The following is a 19823-nucleotide window of genomic DNA, read 5'->3' as shown; positions in this document are numbered from 1 at the left end:
TACTCCAGGTCTATCCACTATCTCTATCCACTAAGGCAACCTAGCTGCTTTATTTCCATTAACTAAAATAATCAAAGACTTTTTCCTTCTAATTTGGTCATCACTCTAATCCAGTTAAGACATGGGGAAGTACGATGTTTGAGTTTGTCTGGTCACTGTCCTAATTACTTATAATTACTTAGTTCTTACTGGGCTCATCAGAAGAGAAGGGAGCAGGACATTATTATTTGCTCTTGAATCTTAATTGTGCCTGTGATACCTAACTTTGAGGTCAAGTGCTTACAATGTATCAGGCACTGTGCTAAGTGCTGGTAATAAATACAAAGACTGGCAAATAATAATAATAATATATACATACTATCTAGCTATCTCTCTCTCTCTATTTATATATATATAGGCTTTTTGGAGGGGGGAAGGTAGGGCAATTGGAGTTAAGTGACTTGGCCAAGGTCACATGGCTAGTTTTTTGTGTTAAGTGTCTGAGGCCAGATTTGAACTCAGGTCCTCCTGACTCTAGGGCCAGTGCTCGATTCATTGTGCCACCTAGTTGCCCTGATAATAATAATTTTTAAAATTTAAAAATTCTGCCCTTCAAGAAACTTACAGTTTCACTGGGGTTTCTTTGCACATGCAAAGAACTATGTACAAACAAGATGTGTGCAGCATAAATTCCCTCTAGAGGGAAGATACTAAGATAAAGAAGGACTAAGAAAGACTTCTTGCAAAAAGTGGCAATTTATTTACCTGTCAGATCTATGGATAAGGGAAGAATTTATGACAAGAGATGGAGAGGATCACTGAAAGTAAAGTGGGTGATTTTGATTACATTAAATTAAAAAGGGTTTGCACAAAATAATCAATGCAGCCAAGAGTAGAAGGAAAACAGGAAATTGGGGAAAACTTTTTTACAGCAAGTTTCTCTGGTAAAAGTCTCATTTCTCAAATATATAGAAAACTGAGTCAATTTATAAGAATAAAGTCATTTCCCAAATGATAAATGGCCAAAGGATATGAACAGGTAGTTTTCAAAAGAAGAAATCAAAGCTATCTATAGTCATATAAAAATGCTCTAAATCACTATGGATTAGAAAAATGCAAATTAAAGCAATCCTGAGGTACCACTTCACACCCATCAAATTGGCTGATACAACAGAAAAGGAAAATAACAAAATTTGGAAGGCATGTGGAAAAATCGACACTAATACACTGTTGGTGAAGTTATGAATTGATCCAGCCATTCTGGGAGCAATTTGGAACTATGCCCAAAGGGCGATAAAACTGCAATGCTTTGACCCAGCAATACCACTAGTAGGTCTGTATCTCAAAGATATCAAAGAAAAAGGAAAAGGGCCTATATGCACAAAAATTTTTATAGCAACTCTTTTAATGATGGCAAAGAATTTGACATTGAGGGGATGCCCATCAATCTGAGGAATGGCTGAACAAGTTGTGGTATATGATTATGATAATATATTATTGTGATATAATAAATGATAACCAGGATGGTTTCAGAAAAACCTGGGAGAACTTAGATGAAGTAATGCAAAGTGATACGAGTAGAACCAGAGCATTGTACACAGTTATAGCAAAATTGCACAATGAAGAACTGTGAATGACTTAGCTATTCTCAGCAATACAATGTCCAAGACAATTCCAAAGGACATATGAAGGAAATAATGGAGTCTGAATGCAGATGGAAGCATATTTGTCCACTTTTTATTTTTATTGCCTCTTTTTTTTGCAGCATGGCTAATATGGAAAAATGTTTTGCATGATTTTGCATGTATTGATATTACATTTCTTGCTTTCTCAATAGTTTAGGGAAGTTTGGAAGGGAGATAATTCAGAACTCAATTTTTAAAAAAAAAATGAGTTATAAATCAAAAGTATTTTTTTTAATAGAAAAAGAGGTGGCAATTTTGCTTACACGTATAAGAAGTTAGAGAAGCCAGGAGGTAGAGATGATGAAGAAGAAAGTTCCAGGCATAGAGGACAACTAGTAAAAATGTTTGGAGTTAGGAGAAAAAAGCATTGAGTTCCAAGAAGAGAAAGCAGCCAGGGGTCCTGGATAATAGGTATGTGGAGGTGATTAAGGTGTAATAAGACTGGAAAGGCAGTAAGGGTCCAAGTCATGGTGGTCTTTGAAAGCCAAGAAATTTTATATTTGTTCATGGACAGAATAGAGAGCCTCTGGAGTTTATAAAATTGGGATGTGAGAGGTATTACATGGTCAGATCTGAGATTCAAGAATATCAATTTGACAGGTGGATGGAGGAAGGATTGGAGTAGGGAAGAGGCTTGAGGGAGAGAAACCAACCAAAGGGCTATTGCTACATCAGGTCTGAAGTGATGAGGACTTTTAAGAAGGTGCAGGGTCAAAGGAGAGAAGAGGGCACATCCGACATGTTAGGAAGGTGGGAACAACATTACCTAGCAACTGATTGGATAGTGAGTGTGATGAGACAGAGTGAGGAGTTGAGGATGTCTTCTTAGTTCCAAGTCTGGGTGAGTGGGAAGATGGAACAAGGAAGAGGCTTTTTAGATAAGGATTTAGCCTTCTTGACTCTAATGTTAATCTATTTGTGTCTTTAATGATGTTGTAAAATTTAATGTCTTCCATCTTTCAAGATAAGTATCTTCTTATCCTTAACTATAGTGGATCTCCTTGGTCTGTATCATTTTAGTTATTCTCTGTACACTCTCTAGTTCTACTTCATACTTTTTGATATCTTATAAAAAGAACAAAAACATCATTTTTCTTAATTAGGAATGACTTGCCAAGGTTGACCATTTTAGTCATTCATTCAAATTTTAAGACATGAATTATGACTTTGAATGACTTGTCTTCCTTAATTGGTTTAAAATCAGGTATTGATTTTTGTTGATGATGTTTAGTGATATAAAATTGCCCCTAAACATTATTTTGGCTACATCCCAAAATTTTTAGTAAGTTGTCTCATTGTTGTCGCTTTTCTTGATGAAATTAACTAGTTATATCCACTAATTCTTTAGGCTTAGACTAATCTTCCATCCATCTTAACCTTTTAATAAAGACATTGTTATTGAATATTATTGAATCTAATTGATGCTGTGGTCAATAGAGGATGTGTTTAATAATTATGCTTTCCTACATGTTTCTATGAGATTTTTTTTATGAGGCTCCTCTCAGAGCCTCCATTTAAAGTAAAGCAAACAGGCTAGATAGCTCTTCATTTTCTACCAAGCTACATTCCTCTGGACTTCTCCATCTTGCCCCAGAAAACTTTTCATTCTGCAAGATCACTTCAGCTCTGGAACTCACACCTTAAGTGTCTCTGCCTCTGCCTCTGATTGGATGAATTCTCCCAGAACCTCCATTTAAGGAGGACAGACACCCAGGAAAGCTATCTCTTCATTTCTTACCTGGCTGCACTACTCTGGATTTCTCCATCATACCCCCAAACCTAGATACCTTCTGCCCTTCCCCCACTTCTCTTGCAAATTTTATGCTATATTCCTCATTATGATGTAAACTCTTTTAGGTGGGATTTTTTTGCTTGTATTTGCATTCCTAGAGTTCCACAGTGTCTAGCACTTTAAAAAGTGCTTATGGACTGAATTCTATAGTATGTAGTCAATTTTTGTAAAAGTGCCACAAGCAGCTGAGAAATATGTATTATTTCTATTCCCATTCAGTAATCATCAGATATCTATCATAGAGCTACCTATACCAATGAGATTTGCTTTCATCAATACGGCTCCTCTTACCGCCCTCTTGTCAGTTCCCAATCACAGGCTCTGAACTCCTTGTACTCACAAGGTCACAAAAACTCTGTTCTCTTAACCTATAATGGAAAAAAAGCAAACAAACAAACAGAAGAGGCTATGTACTGAGTCTCTATTTCTTGGGAGCCATAGGACCTCAGAGGAGTTCATGGCCCTAAGGCCATCTTCTTTATGGCATGGTCTCTCACTTGATATCATAAACAAAATAATTACTAAACTCCCTGTTTATGAATCAAGAAAAGAAGTGACCAAAACTGCCTGAAACTTTTTGAAGATGCCAAGAATTCTGCCAATCAAAAAAAGTCTCCCCTCAATCATGGGCTTAGCCAGCTGGCTCCAGGAATGGCATATTCATATGTGTTCCACAACTCTTCAAGGAACTTCTCCTACAAGTCATCATAACTCTCCTGGATAGCAGCTTCCCAGCATCCTCTATGTAGAAAAGTTTCATCAGTTGAACCAGCTGATGGATTTTGCACAGGTACCACATTTCCCCCTCTGCCCTTACAATAGTACTAAACATTAAATGTTTTGCATAATTTAAAATTACATGAAAGTTCAGCTATTATTAAGTGAAGATTCATAAAATAGAAATGTTCTGGATATCAAATAACCTCAAGAGAATCCTGTATCCTGAGATTCAGGATTTTTATGAATGTGTTGACTTAGACCCAGTAGCCACAGGAAGCAAAAGAAATAAAATAGTAAAAAAAAACACAAAAAACAGAGGGTGGAGGTGATGCGAAACTAGTGTCCCTGTATGCTAATGTTAGGATGTTCTCTAAAACCTATTTGTAATGGAAGTGGGGTTTTTTGTTGGTTTAATTGTTTATATTTGAGGTAATGAGCTATGAAGTACAGTAGTATGCACTTACTGACCTCCCATAGTGATCTAGTAAATAAAGTCTGATTGGAGAGTTATTATTTCTTGCACTAGGTGATTCCTCTCCTTGGCAGCCCTAAACCTCTTAGCTTCCTCTATTTCATACCAAAGGAAACACATGAATGAAAATTATAATAAGTCTCTATTTGCTTTGGAGATGCAGGTTACTATCATGGAAACTCTCCAATGTAGAAGTTTATATTAGGACATAGCACAGGGAAAAGGTAGAGAGACAGGAAGTTTGGTAATTTCCAAATGAGTTAAATTTAATTCAATTCAACAAACAGTAAGTATCTACTCCGAGTAAGACACTGGAAACAGGTAAAAAATAACTATGCATAGACACTAGCTATTAGAATCTCAATAGTATTATGATATTGTCTCATAGTATTAATCAATTCTTTATCCTACTCATCTCAGTAGGTGGTCCAAATATTTTTATTTCTACTTAATTCATAGTACTCCTTTCCCCCAGGAGGACCTTTCCTCATGCCACCCCCCAAAAAGAGGTCATTTTCTGTCTCTTTTCCCCCTCATCTCACCTCCCTTTGACAGGCAGCTAGGTGGCATAATGAACCATTGGTCCTGGAGACAGAAAGACCTGATTTAGAATCTTACTTATGCTTACTAGCCTCTGTTTGCCTCAATTTCTTCAACTGTAAAATGGATATCAAAATAGTACCTACCTTATTTGTTTTTTATAAAGATAAAGTGAAATAAAATTTGCAAAGTACGTAGCATAGTGTCTAGCACTTAATAGTTTTTCTGGTTCCCTTTTGACATCTTCCCCTACTGTTTCCTTCACTCCCATCTGATGATGTGACTGTCCTCCTGGACAAGGCTAACCTTTCTAAAAACACCCTTAATCCAATTACCTTACATCTTCTCCAATAAATCTCTTTCTCTCAAATCTTCAATCTCAAATCTACTACTTCCTTCCCTGATGTCTACGAACACATTTGTCTTCCCCATCATTAAAATACCTTTTGATTCTTCTACTCCCACTAATTGTCATTTTATATTTCTCTTTATCTTCTCAGAAAAATTTGAAAAAGGAGTACTTCCACTTCCCCTCCTCTTACCGGCTTCTCAAGCCTTTGCCATCTTGTTTCTAGCCTCATCCACCAACTTAAACTGCTTTCTTTAAGGTGTCCACTGCTCTCTAACTTTCCAATTACTGTTGAAGGTATCACCATCCTCCGCAGTTAACCATGTTTGCAAACCTAATTGTTATCCTTGACTCATTATTCTCTCTACATATCCAATCATTGACAGATCTTGTTTTTTTCAACCCCATACCATCTCTTATACTTGTCTTGTTCTTTTCATCAATCACCTAGTCTGGACCCTCCATTATTTCTAACCTGTATTATGGCAGTAGCCTTGTAATCTCTTTCAAGTGTCTCTTCACTCTAATTCAGTATCTCTACAGGCAAAGTGATGAGTTCACACCTACCTTCTCCCTCCCCCACTGACCCCCATTGCCAGGCTTCCTCTCTAGGGCTACATCTCACCTACCTGAAATGTAGGTGCCTGATTATTTGTCTTTCCCATTAGAATGTACGCTTTCTAAGATCAAGGATGATGAGGTACAGGCTCTGGGAACACCCTTCAACTCTGATTGAATCTTTCCATTTGATGACACATTTGCATGAGGCCATAAGGTCCTGTGTCTTCTATCTATGTATACCTGTATAACACACATTCATGTATGTATTCATATGCCCATATACCCCCCCAACACACATATATATTCCCTTCAACTATTTTCATACTGAGAAAAGTTTCTTCAGTTACAATTATCATTTTTCCATGTAAGAATGTTAATAGTTCAACTTTTATATGTTCTTTGTGATTTCTTTCCCTTGTTTACCTTCTCATGCTTCTCTTGCTTCTTGTATCTGAATATCAAATTTTCTATTCAACTCTGGTTTTTTCGTCAAGAATGCTTGAAAGTCCTCTATTCCACTGAATGACCATATTTTCCCCTGAAACATGATACTCAGTTTTGCTGGGTAGGTGATTCTTGGTTTTAATCCCAGCTCCTTTGACCTCCAGAATATCATATTACAAGCCCTTCAATCCCTCAGTGTAGAAGCTGCCAGATCCTGAGTTATCCTGATTGTGTTTCTGCAGTATTCAAATTGTTTCTTCCTGGCTGCTTGTAATATTCTCTCCTTGATCTGGGAATTTCGGAACCTGGCTATAATATTCCTAGGAGTTTTCTTCTTGGGATCTTTTTCAGGAGGTGATCAGTGGATTCTTTCAACCTCTATTTTGCCCTCTGGTTCTAAAATATCAGGGCAGTTTTCTTTGAGAATTTCTTGGAGGATGATTTCTAGGTTCTTTCTTTGATCATGGCTTTCAGGTAGTCCAATAATTTTTAAATTATCTCTCCTGGATCTATTTTCCAGGTCAGTGGTTTTTCCCATGAGATATTTCACATTGCCTTCTATTCTTTCATTTGTTTGGATCTGTTTAATGGCATCTTGATTTCTCATAAAGTAATTAGCTTCTATTTGCTCCAATCTAATTCTGAAGGAATGATTCTCCTCAGTGAACTTTTGAGATTCTTTTTTTACATCTGGTAAATTTGGTTTTTAAGGCATTCTTCTCCTCATTGCCTTTTTGAGCCTCTTTTGCCATTTGAATTAGCCTGTTTTTTTTAAAGGTGTTATTTTCCTTGGTCAGGCTGTTGACTCTCATTTCATAATTTTCTTGCATTGTTCTCATTTCTCTTCCCAATTTTTCCTCCACTTCTCTTATCTGCTTCTTAAGGTCTTCTATGGCCTGTAACCAGCTCAAATTTTCCTTTGAAGCTTTTGGTGCAGGAGTTCTGACTTCACTGTCTTCCTCCTGTTCCATGCTTTGATCCTTTTTGACCCCAAAATAGGAGTCTAATGTTGGATTCTTCTGTTTCTTTTGCTTCCTTTGCCTGGTCATGTTGCCACTCAATTACTTGACTTTTGGGCTTTTTGCCACAATAGGGCTCTGCTACCAGACAGGGGAGCTTGGTACCAAATACTGGGGTTTTCTTACAGCTGTGGGAGGTATTATTTGGGTCCCCTCTCTGAAGTCTTCACACACTCTGGCAAGCTGGTCACACACCCCAGGACCTTCACCCTAGACCACAATCCAGACACAAGCAAGTTAAAGCAAGAGCAATTACCCCTCAGACTGGTGGCGGCTGTGTCATAGCCCTCAGTGGCTTCTTGCCCTGGGGGCAAAAGCTGATGCACTCCCAACTACTGGGTGCCAAAGTCCACACTGCACTGACCTTTCACTTTGTCCTTATCATCTATGTATTGATAATTCTGTATCACCACAGCTGCTGGTGATCTGGAGTCCCTCCAGCCAGTGGCTGGTCAGGCCTGCCCTGGGGCTAAAACCTCAGTGTGGGGCTGGGGTCGGTTCCCATAGTACTGTGCTGGCTGATTCCTGCCAGCCTGCCTCAGGGGGAGGTTAGCTTCCCTGTGTCATTTTATGGGTTCTGTAGCTCCAAAGTTTGTTCAGAGTCACCTTTTACATGGGTTGTAGGTGGTGAGAACTGGAGCCCCATGGAGGTCCTGTTTCTACTCTACCATCTTGACTCCGCCGAAATAGAGGACTTAACAAGCATTTTTGAGGAAAAAACCAGAGTTGAACAGAAAATTTGACATTCAAATACAAGAAGCATGAGAAGGTAAACAAGGAAAAGAAATCATAAGGAACTTATCAAAGTTGAGCTATTTACATGCCTACATGGAAAAACAGTAATTGTAACTTATGAAACTTTTCTCAGTATGAGGATAGTTGAAGGAAATATAAATATACATATATATATATGTATACATATATAGGAGGTTATATGGGCATATGAATACATATGTGAGTGTATATATGTATGTGTACAGGTATACATAGACAGAGGGCATAGGATCAATTGAATAGGAAGGGATAATATTTAAAAGGTGAAATTGAGACATGAGAGAAGAATATAATGAGAGGAGATGGGGAGAGACAGAATGGGGTAAACTATCTCATATAGAAGAGGCAAGGGATAATTGTTGCAATGGAGGAGAAGAACAGGAAGGCAAAAGGGAATGGCTTAACCTTACTCTCATTGAATTTGGCTTAGGGAGGGCATAACATGCACACTAAATTGGGTATCTTGCCCTACAGGAGAGTAGGGGGGAAGGGGATGAGAAGGGGAATGATGGAGGGGAAGGTAGGTTTGGGGGGAGAGTATTTAGAAGCACACACTTTTGAAAAGGGACAGTGTCAAAGTAGAGAATAGAGCAAGTGGGGGAGGGGGCGGGATAGGATGGAGGGAAGTACAGTGAGTCTTTCACAATATATCCACTATGGAAATGTTTTGTGTAATGACACATGTACAACCTATATTGAATTGCTTATCTTCCCAGTAAGGGTGGGTGATGGGGGAGGTAGGGTAAGAATCTGGAATTCATGTTTTAAAATCAAAATATTTAAAATACATATATTATTATTATTATTAACATGCAATTGGGAAATAAGATATACAGGCACTTGGGTATGGAGATCCATCTTGCCCTATCAGAAAGTCAGAGGGGGGATGGGGTGGATATAGGAGAGAGAAGATTGGGGGAAAGGGTATACAGTGGGATCATTGTTTTGGGGGGGTGGGTAGGGGAAAGATGGGGAGAAAATTTGTCACTCAAAATCTTGTGGAAATGAATGATGTAAACTAAAAATAAACATAAAATTTAATTAAAAAAAGAAATTCCTTGATTTTCTAGAGGCAAGATATATGGAGATGCCAAAGATAAAGCTGCCACTATGTATGTCAAGAAACTTACCTCCATCCTTAGATCAGAACTCAGTTCTAAGGACACATATATGCCAGTCTTAATGTGTGCTTTTAGAAATGTAAAATGGACCCTACGGGATTTGCAAAATATGCCAGCAAAATCCCTATGATATTAACAAAACACTGAGAACATTATCCCTAAGACACTTTCTACCCAAAAAGGAGAAATACGATTGATAAATATTCTCAAGAGCCATAATAAACTGATCAGAAATACTTTTGGAATAAACAACACTTTTCCAGGCAAAAATAAGCATCAACAACAGGAACATGTTATTGGATTTTTCCAATATGAATCAAAGTCTGGATGGATCCTATGAAAGTGCTATGATCCATGAGAAGAATCAAAAAGCTCTCCTAAAATGGAAGGATTATTATTCCGTTTTTAGAGATAAGGAACCTGGAATACAGAGACAAAAGATGAATTATTTAAAGTCATGTACCTAGTAAGTGACAAAACCCAAATAAGGAAGCAGGTCTTCTGATTCCCATAGTAGACCATTGGGAGTTGATTTTAAGGAGATGCTACAGCCCAAAATGCTACTACTGCCCCCATCAGGTTGAAATTCTTTAAATGGGAGCAAAGCCTTTCGTTAGAGATTAAACACATGCAATTAGAAATGACAAAATGGACGAAATAAGGCTTTGGTTTAAATTCACTCTATAGTGTTATTGTAGTGTAATAATAGGCGGCTATCATGTAATTTCCCGAGCATAGGTATGATCTATGATATCTACATACGTTTTACTTTTGGTTTTAGGTATATGCTATTCACACAACTTGCCAAAAGATGGAGACTTTGCTCCATATTGGTAACACAGACTTCAACAATGCATTTCTTCAGAACAGAGGTTTTTAAGGTTTATTTAGTTTATCTGAGAGTGAAGGGACTTTAGAAATCATAAAGTTCCACCCCTTTATTTTCTGGATGAGAAAACCTTATATAAAGTTTACCTTTATTTTTTTCTAGGCTTAAACTCTTTATTATCAAAATATGATTATAAATGAACAAATTTATATGACACTTTAAGATTTCCAAAAACACTTTTCTCATGACAACTCTACAAAATAGATATTGTCCCTGTTTTACAAATTAGGAGAGCGAGCTCCTAAGAAATTAAATGATTTGTCCATGATTACACAGTTAGCAAGGTTCCAAGATAAGAAATAAGCCCATAGGTGGTGCAGTGAATAAAGCACTGGCCCTGGAGTACCTGAGTTCAAATCCTTAACACACATACGCAAAAACTAGCCATGTGACGTTGGGCAAGTCACTTAACCCCAATTGCCCTCCAAAAAGCAAAAAAAAAAAAAAAAAAAAAAGAAGCCCAGATATATGCAAGGCCAATGTGCTCATGTCATTCTGCCACTCATGGTTTTTTCTTTCAAACTATGCTGGCATCTCTTTTGCAGTTCATAGTCTTACAGAGTTTCCTGTGTCACAGAGAGGTGTATATGACTTGCCCAGGGTCACACAGCCAATTTATGTGAGGCAAGATTTGAATGCAGAAGATGCATTATCATCTGCTTTGCCACTGCCTCTAAAGACCACAAGAACTTCTCATCTGATTTACAGTTGAACGCTCCTATATATGTTGTCTCTCCCTATTAGAATATGATTTCCTCGAGAGTAGAGACTGTCTCAACTTTCTACTCATCCCCAGAACTTAACTGAGTACTTGGAATATATTAATATATAAAAGTGTTATTTCACATGATGGTTCACTTCACTGGCTCAGGAATCACCATAGCCACTTAGTACCTCTTCCATCTGGCCTCACATTTACATCTCTTAGTTTCATTATTGTCTACACTTTTTTCTTCTTCCTATTTGGCTCCCAGCTTCTTCTACCCACAAGTCCCTTTACCCAAAGAGAAGAGGGAGAGGTGCCAAATTTAGTCATTTCTAGATCAGCCCATTTTGGTCATCCTCTAAGGGTACTTATGTATCCTTATGGATATATTCTTATACCCTTATGGATATATATATATATATATATATATATATATGGATGTATTCCTTATGAATCACTGACTCTTTTTTTTTTTTAAGCAATCGGGGTTAAGTAACTTGCTCAAGGTTACCTGGCCAGTTATTTCTGGGTGTGGTGCTAAGTATCTGAGCCCAGATTTGATCCCCAGGTCATCCCGACACTGGAGCCGGTGCTCTTACTCACTGACCCACCTGGCTGCCCCTAAGCAATTGGGGTTAAGCAACTTGCTCAAGTTTACACGGCCAGATGTTTCTGGGTAAGTGCTAAGTGTCTGAGCCCAGGATTCTATCCCCAAGTCATCCCGACACTGGAGCCGGCCGCCCCTCACTGACTCTTTTTTAAAGGCCATATTTACATACACATATTTGTATCTTGAAGTTTAATAACTGTTTGTGGAATTTTCAGAATTATCTTTCCTTTGAAAACGTATTAGATTAAAGAAGAGAATATTTTACCTTCTTTGATTAACTACAGTGTATTCTTTTGGGGGTAAGGCATATGGTATAATATATATGCACATATATATGTGTGTGTGTTTGTGTTAATATAACTTGGGGCTCAAGACAGGTGTATTTGTATAAGATTATCTTCATCAGCGAAGAAAATGATCACTTGATATTCTGTGCTTACATGATGTGGGGAGTTGATGAGATCTTGGGAGAGAAGAGTTTTTAATTCTGGCTTCCAGATTTGAGAGGAGACATGTGCTGTCTTCAGAAAGATTTTAGAGAGAAGCAGACATATCAAAAACGTAGAGCCTGATTTCCACAATTTCCACATTGCCATATGAGAAACATCTGGTAATTTCCCTTTGGGTGGTGGAGGCTATCTCTTGGTTGAGTTTAAAGTTTGCTCCCAATGGGAGAGTTTATTCTTTTCTATGTTGTCTAGTATATTCTAATCTACATAACTTCTCTGATTTCTGTTTATTATCAGCTTGGATAAATGGGTTTATATACTATTTATTACTTGTGATAATGTTTGTGTAACCAGAATTTGATGGAAATGCAATCAAGTCTTTAGATATAGCTTGGAATTTTCCTTTTCCATTAAGGTTTAGCAGCCAGGAAAGCAGCTTGAATCTATAAATCATTTCCCCTAGACTAGTTATACTTAAGGGGGCAGATAGATATAATTCTAGGCTGGTGTCCCTTCTCTGAAGCACTATATATACATATATATATATATATATATATATATATATATAACATATATCTTGAACATTCACTTTTATAAGATTTTGAGTTCTAAATTTTCCCCTATTCCTCCTGTTTCCCCTCCCGAAGATGGCATGCAATCTGATAACTACACAGTTTAAATACCAACACAAGCACTTTAGAATAACAAAGCTGATTTTCTTGGCATGCCAGGTAACCAACTTTTGGCACAGCTGAAACAGAAATAAAACAAATACAGATTAACAGTACATGCACTATTGGCACTATACAGATTGAATTGCTAATTAATTTATGGAATAAGGGATGGATCACAAGAAGATCCCTCTGGGGTCAAGTTGAAGCCGGGTCCTACTGCTTCTTTGAATACTCACTGAGAAAGATCACGATGGAAAGGAGGAATAATGCTCGGGAAAAAAAAAAATATATATATATATATATATATATATATTTATATATATATATATATATATGTTGACTACACAGAACCACAGACTGAGGCTGTGACTCTCCTCGAAGTTGACAAGAAGCAATTCTATACTTTTGGATACCTGCCAAGGCCAGCATTTCTCTGAGTAGCTTGCCCTCCAAGTCACTACCGTGATTAGAGCGGAACCTGGCATAACATCCATACAACTGAAAAAACTTTAGGAAGAGTTTACTTTAGCAAGAGTTATACACTTTTTGATTTCTTCTGAAGCTGTCCCCTTCCTCCCTTTCCAGTTTTCCTTCATATTATACCCCTCTGTGTAATGTCATGCGGTGGCACTGACCTCCTTGCTGTTCATGTCACATGACTTTCCATCACTCACTGGACTCAGTGTTTTTACTCACTGTCCTCTATGCCTGGAACGCTCTCCCTCCTCATCTAGACCTCCTGACTTCTTTCAAGTCTCATGTAAAGTCGGACTTTTTGCCAGAAATCTTTCCCAGTCCTCCTTAAGTTAAGTGCCTTCCCTCTGGGATTATCTCCAATTTATTTAATATGTATCTTGTCTGTACATAGTTGCACATTATTTTCCCCACTAGGTTGAGAGCTCCTTGGCAATAGGACTGTTTTTTTCATCTTTTTTTGTATCTCTAATACTTAAGCACAGAGTCTGACACATAGTGGGCATTTAATAAATACTAGATATTGGACTGGCTGACTGCAGTGAAAGGCTTCTGGTTCTTTTAAAAGATACATGTACTTTCTCTCCTCATTAGAAGACAAGAACATTTCTTTTCCCTTTGTGCATAGACTTACTTGGTGTCTTTTATGCCAATTCTCATTTACAGAAAACATCAGAAAAAATATAGACTTCATTTCCTGCCCATTTCTCTTCTTCTTTTCTTCATTCTCCTTTAATGACATTTGAAGATAGGGTATACATGTTTTAGTTTTAAATTTAGGGTGTTTCTCCCTATGTCTTAAAGTTTGATCAGAGAGAAGAAGAAAATGTAAGAAACTGTGCCAGGAAATGATGACAGAAGAGGTCATAGAAGTGGGATGAACATTTAAAAAAAAAGGAAGGAAAATGCTTTTTTTGGAGGCAGAAGAAAAAGAAAACTAGGCTTAATCATAACTCTTTATTCTCAACCTAAATAATGCCATGGATTCTGCCTACATAATAAATGGAAGGAATCTTGTTAATCTCTATATAAAGAACCACCACAGACAGTCAATATCCTTATAAAGTATTTAATTTTATTAAATTTTAACATAAAGATTTTTTCAAATTCTAACTTTATGAGACCTAGGCAAACAATAAAATAAAGTGAATTATTACCTACTGATACCACTTATTAAGCTTGCTCCCTCAAAGAAATCAAAATGAGACCATAGCCAGCTTTGAAAAGATTCTCTTACTGCCTGTCCTTATAGTATTGGAAATTATCCTGAGAAGACCTAGTGTCCTAATCAAATAATTGATCACTGTCTTCACTGTCAGATAGCTCTCATCCCCCACAAACTGATTGGTAACTAATTACCACTTCCACCTTGAAAATATTCAGTGGATTGGTCACTATCACTGTCACTTGAGTCACTGGAAGATGAATCACTGCTATCATCTCTTTTAGTAGGCTTAAACTTCTTATGGGAATAGGCATTTATAGGACGCCAGAATCTTTTCCGTTCAGGGGTAGAACTAAACTTTCTGTGCGCTGCATAATGGTTTTTTCTGCTATTGCTAGAGAATTGTGTGATACTTCTCTCTTTACTATAGCCAGAGTGAAGATGTACCTCATTGTTTATTCCATTTTCCCCTTTTAAAGGGGAGGTCTGACCCTGAGAAGGAATAAGTAGGCCTTGACGTTTTTCTTCATTCCATTTTTTTTCCTTACCGTTTTTGGTCTGTTGGTCTCTCTTAGAACTTTCTACACCTGCCTTAGAATTATCTTTGCCTTCAATTATATTATTACTGCCTTCCCTAGCATGTTGGCCAATAATGCTTTGCTTTTTCAAGGGTCCTTGAGAGGGATGAATTCCTATACTTTCTTGATAAGCATCTCCTGTGTTGGCATCAAAACCACCTCCTTCACTTCCAGGAAGTTCCTTATAATTTGTACCCCCTCTTACAATTTGATTATCAATGATGTTTTTCTCCTTTCTTGGTATTTTACTGACATCAGTTCCAAGATTTCCACCTTTGGAATTCAAGTCATATTCCTCTTTTTCTGGAACTTCATTATTGTCTTCCTTTCCTATGAGAAGTTTAGAGTTACTGCTAATGACATTAGCTTTGTCTGGGTCTGGGACACTTGTGTAACCATCTGTGGCTTCTGTGTCAGGAACAACCATTTCTCCACTGGAAGGAGAAAAGTCATTGTCTTCTTTCCCTTGACCACTGCCTTCAAAATCATATGGAAACTTGATGTGTTTTAGAGACAGTTTTGAGTAATCAGTGGAATATTGGACATGACTAATGGCTCTGTGGTCTCCTGAAATATTTTGGTTTCGGACATCTCTTTGGTTATTAGTAATGTCTTCATTTCCTTTGCCTTGGTCTTCAGGATACTTAGCTCCCTCAAGCTTATTGTATATGGATTTCACAATTTTCTTCTCTTCTTCATCTTCCTCCACTACCCAGAATCTTGGAGCACTTGAATATTTTCTACCATGTTGGACATTTTTGTTAATGAGAATGAAACCGTGTGTTTCTTGGTCAGGTAGATCCTTGCTAACACTGTCCCCATGGCCAACTTTGGCGTTTCCAGTGAACCCAGTGTAAATTGTATCCTCAAGATCATGGTGGGAAGTCTTGTCACTACCAGTGCCTTGTTTTTTAATCAGCATTTGTTTTCCAGCAGAAATATCTTGGGATTTGTCACTTTCCTGGATAACATTTCCTTTAGAAGATATCTCTTGCTTATCTCCCTTGTCAAAGTGGTGAACTGGAACCCGGTCTCTGTTACCTTCTTTTTGCTAAATTGCATTTGCAAAAACAAGAAATGATTCTACATTAAATTTGGAAACGTGACCAATATTAGGCAATATAAAATTAGCAAATGAATAATAAAATCAATTAGTTAATTAAACAAATGCTTATTAAATGTTTACTGTGTGCATAATACTGAGGCATATGCCAGAATGGTGGGGAGGACAAGTAGCAAATATAAAATACAAAGTCTCTGCTTCGAGACTTAAGGGTTTATAACCTAGTTGATTCGATAAGACTTATATTACCTATGAATAGTGAACAATATGAGTTAAACAGCATTAAAACAGGCATCACAAGTATATGATTAAGTGCTAAGTGAGTAAAAAGTCTACTGCTATAGGACTTCAGAGAAGGACAAGATTGATGAGAAATAGTCAAGGAAGACTTCATGAAGAGGGTAAGGCTTGCTATGGACTGGAAGCATAAAAAAATATTTAAATAAACAAATCAAATTTCATAGACTTAAAACTGGAACCACATTCAGAGGTCATCCAGTTCAATCCCCTGATTTCACAGATAAAGAAACTAAAAAATAAGATTGGATTGTTGCAATAGCCTTCTAATTGATCTCCCTGCCTCCAATACATTCTCCACTCCACTTAGTGGTCAAAGTGATTTTTTGGTAAAGTATAAATCTGTTTACATGTCAATAAATAAACTCTTTTATTCAGTCATTTCAGTCATGTCTGACTCCTGGTAACCTTATATGGGGTTTTCTTGGCAAAGATACTAGAGTGGTTTATTATTTCCATCTGTTCATTTTACAAATGAGGAAACTGAGGCAAAAGGAGTTAAGTGGCTTTCCCAGGGTCACATCTAGTAAGTGTTTGAGGCAAGATATGAGTTTAGGTCTTCCTGACTCCAGGTTCAGTACTCTATACACTGTGCCATTTAGTCACCCCAATAAACTCTAGTGGCTTCCTATTACCTCTATTATTGAGTATAAAGCTGTCTGGCATTTAAAGGTCTTCATGACCTAGTCCCTTCTTAACCTTCCAGTCTTTATTCCCTTCCATGCACTCTGTATCATTGTGTACAGTAACAGCAATGTTGTAATGAAGATCAACTGTGAAAGACTTGGGTTCTCTGATGAACATAATGATCCAAGATTCAAGGTCTCGATGAAAGACTCAAGATGAAAAAAAAAAAATGCTATCCCACTCCAGATAGAGAATAGATGAACTCTGCATGAAGACTGAAACATAGTTTTCTCACTTTATTTTAATTTTTCTTGCTTTTTTTGAAATATAGCCAATATGGAAATATGTTTTATGTGAGGTCACATATATACTTCATACTATATTGCTTGCCCTCTTGGTGGGTGGGGAAAGGAGTAGGAAGGAAGCAGAGAACTTAGAACTCAAAATTTAAAAAGAAAAGAATGTTAAAAATAAATAAATGAATATTTTTTAAAAAATTTAAATAGTGCATTCCAAAATGGAATGGACTCTTTCAAAGGGTAGTGGGTCTTTTGTAACTGAATTCTTCAAGCTGAGACTAGAGAATCACTTGTTGGTACGTCATAGAGATGATTCTGGAGGGGGGAGGATCAGGGCACAGTATGGGTTTAGACAAGGTGGCCAGCATGTAATGACTGACTGAATGGAAAGTGAGGGAAAAGACAGAGTCAAAGGCTCAAATTTTTGCTGAGAAACTTGAGAAAATTATGACTCAATAATAAAAATAGGGAGGTCAGGAAGAGAAGTTGGTTTGTATAGGGGGCCAAGTCTAACAGATTCTCGAGCTTGTGTCTGAGTCTAGAGACTTCTGACTTGCTCCAAGTTCAAGGACTCATTGACCTATGTCTGAGTCCGGACTTGTTGACTTGTTTGAATCCAGGAGGGTGCAAAGTCCCCTCTGAACAGATGTGCCATATTTTTCACCAAGAAGAATATTTGGCAATCAATATCAAGAAATATTGCTGTGTCTCCTACAAGCAGTCTGGGCATGCAGGAAGCAGCCTGGTAGTCAAGGTCTTTTCTGATATCTATATTTTGCTGAGTGCATCCCTGAGCCTGAAAAACTGGATGATTCAAAAACTTTCCATACAGAAATAAGAAAGATATATAATCAACTTTACTACTCCATTAAACCAGCATATGTTATTCAACTATCTCTTATAGGGCCTCTTTATTCACCGTCTGTCCTACAACGTCAGTTGCTGGCGGGTTTGGGAAGAGAAGATAAAAATTTCAACTTGAGACAGGTTGAATTTGATGGGAAATGGGACCACCAAATAGAAATATAGAATAATCATCTGGAAATCCTGTGATTTAGGAGTAAAATAAATTTTAGAGATCATTTAATACAGCTGTCCCATTTTATAGATGAAGAAAGAGACCAGTGCGCTAAGTGGAACACTCACCATGATTAAACTGCAGACTAAGATGCTTTGATTTGAACCCAAATTCTCTGACTCCAAGTTGAGGTCTCTTTACACAGCATCATTCTACCTATCAAGTAGGACTAGAGCTTGGGAGAGAGGCCAGAAACTTTATGTGATTAATTGTTGAATCACAAATATTAAGAGTCAAAAGAGATTTGGGAGTTATCTATTCAATCTCAATGTAAGAATCCTCTCTACAATATCAGATAATGGGGTCATTGAGCTTCTGTTTGAACAATCAGTATAGAAATTTGTTTGTTTTTAAAGAAGTACATTACAGTTATTAACAATTTTTTTTTAAAGCAATCAGGGTTAAGTAACTTGCTCAAGGTTACACGGCCAGGTATTTCTGGGTGTGGTGCTGAGTATCTGAACCCGGATTTGATCCAGGTCATCCCGACACTGGAGCCGGTGCTCTTACTCACTGAGCCACCTGGCCACCCATTTAACAATTTTTATAAAGTTTTCTTGTATTGATCTAATTCTTTTTCCTTATAATAACTATCTATTTATTCTCCAGGTTAAATACCTTCTTTCCCTCCATTATTTTTCATTGAAATAGTTTCCAGGTCCTTTACTATCTCGTTGAAACTTCTCTGAAAGTTCTACTTTGTCCTTTAGTGGGCATGTTTAGGCACTGAGACAGATAATGAGACAATGCCTCATTACCCCTCCCCACTGATAAAGATTGAAGGTATATTAATTTCTAGCCTTTTCCTAGGGTGTCTCCAGTGAGATTGGTTTCCAGGTAGAGAAAGTTAGATTGATTCATTACCAACTCAGACTGACTAACTGACTTTGAACTTAGTCTTTTAAAAGGGAGAATAGAGACCCAGGTGCTCACAGAAGATAGGAGCTAGAGAGTTAGATTATAGGAACTGATTGAAATCCTGTGTACTTGGTTCCCTGAAGGAAGCCTATAGATCCGCATGGTCAATTAAAGAAACCACATATTCAGAACTGTGCTACATACAGCCATGACTTGGATTCCAATGGGCACCTCTCTGAGCCTCAGCTTCTTCATCTGTAAAATAGGAATAATAACACTCATGGTACCAAAGTCACAGGGCTATTGTGAGAACTGAATGAGATGATGTTTCTACATCACAAACTTTACTGTACTCTGTCAGTTTGGTTACGTATTTTTCTATCTCTTACTATACCTTCACAATGTAAGCTCCTTGAAAGCAGGGACTAATTTTGTTTTCTTTCTTTTCTCAGGATCGATCCCACTGACTTGCACATATTTAGTGCTTAATAAATGTTTGTTGAGTTGAACTGAACCCTCAGATAATAAAAATTATAAATGGTCCAAAGGACAATGGAAAGATACTTGGAACTTGATCAGACAGTGTCATATTATCAAATA

General features: G+C 37.4%; 1 protein-coding gene across 1 annotated transcript; it reads right to left on the bottom strand.

The window, feature by feature from the left end:
- Positions 1-14609: 14609 nt before the first annotated feature.
- Positions 14610-19385, bottom strand: MEPE (matrix extracellular phosphoglycoprotein). Its single transcript, XM_069098366.1, has 2 exons — positions 19353-19385; positions 14610-16052 (listed from the first exon to the last, which is right to left on the bottom strand). Exons 1-2 carry the CDS (start codon positions 19383-19385, stop codon positions 14610-14612), a joined length of 1476 nt encoding a protein of 491 aa, XP_068954467.1.
- Between the last annotated feature and the right edge of the window lie 438 nt (positions 19386-19823).

This window comes from Petaurus breviceps, unplaced genomic scaffold (genome assembly GCF_028583685.1).
Source record: "Petaurus breviceps papuanus isolate PSGF00001 unplaced genomic scaffold, PetGlider_PUasm1.0 126, whole genome shotgun sequence".
Taxonomy (NCBI): domain Eukaryota; kingdom Metazoa; phylum Chordata; class Mammalia; order Diprotodontia; family Petauridae; genus Petaurus; species Petaurus breviceps.
This window is presented reverse-complemented; position numbering and strand designations above follow the sequence as displayed.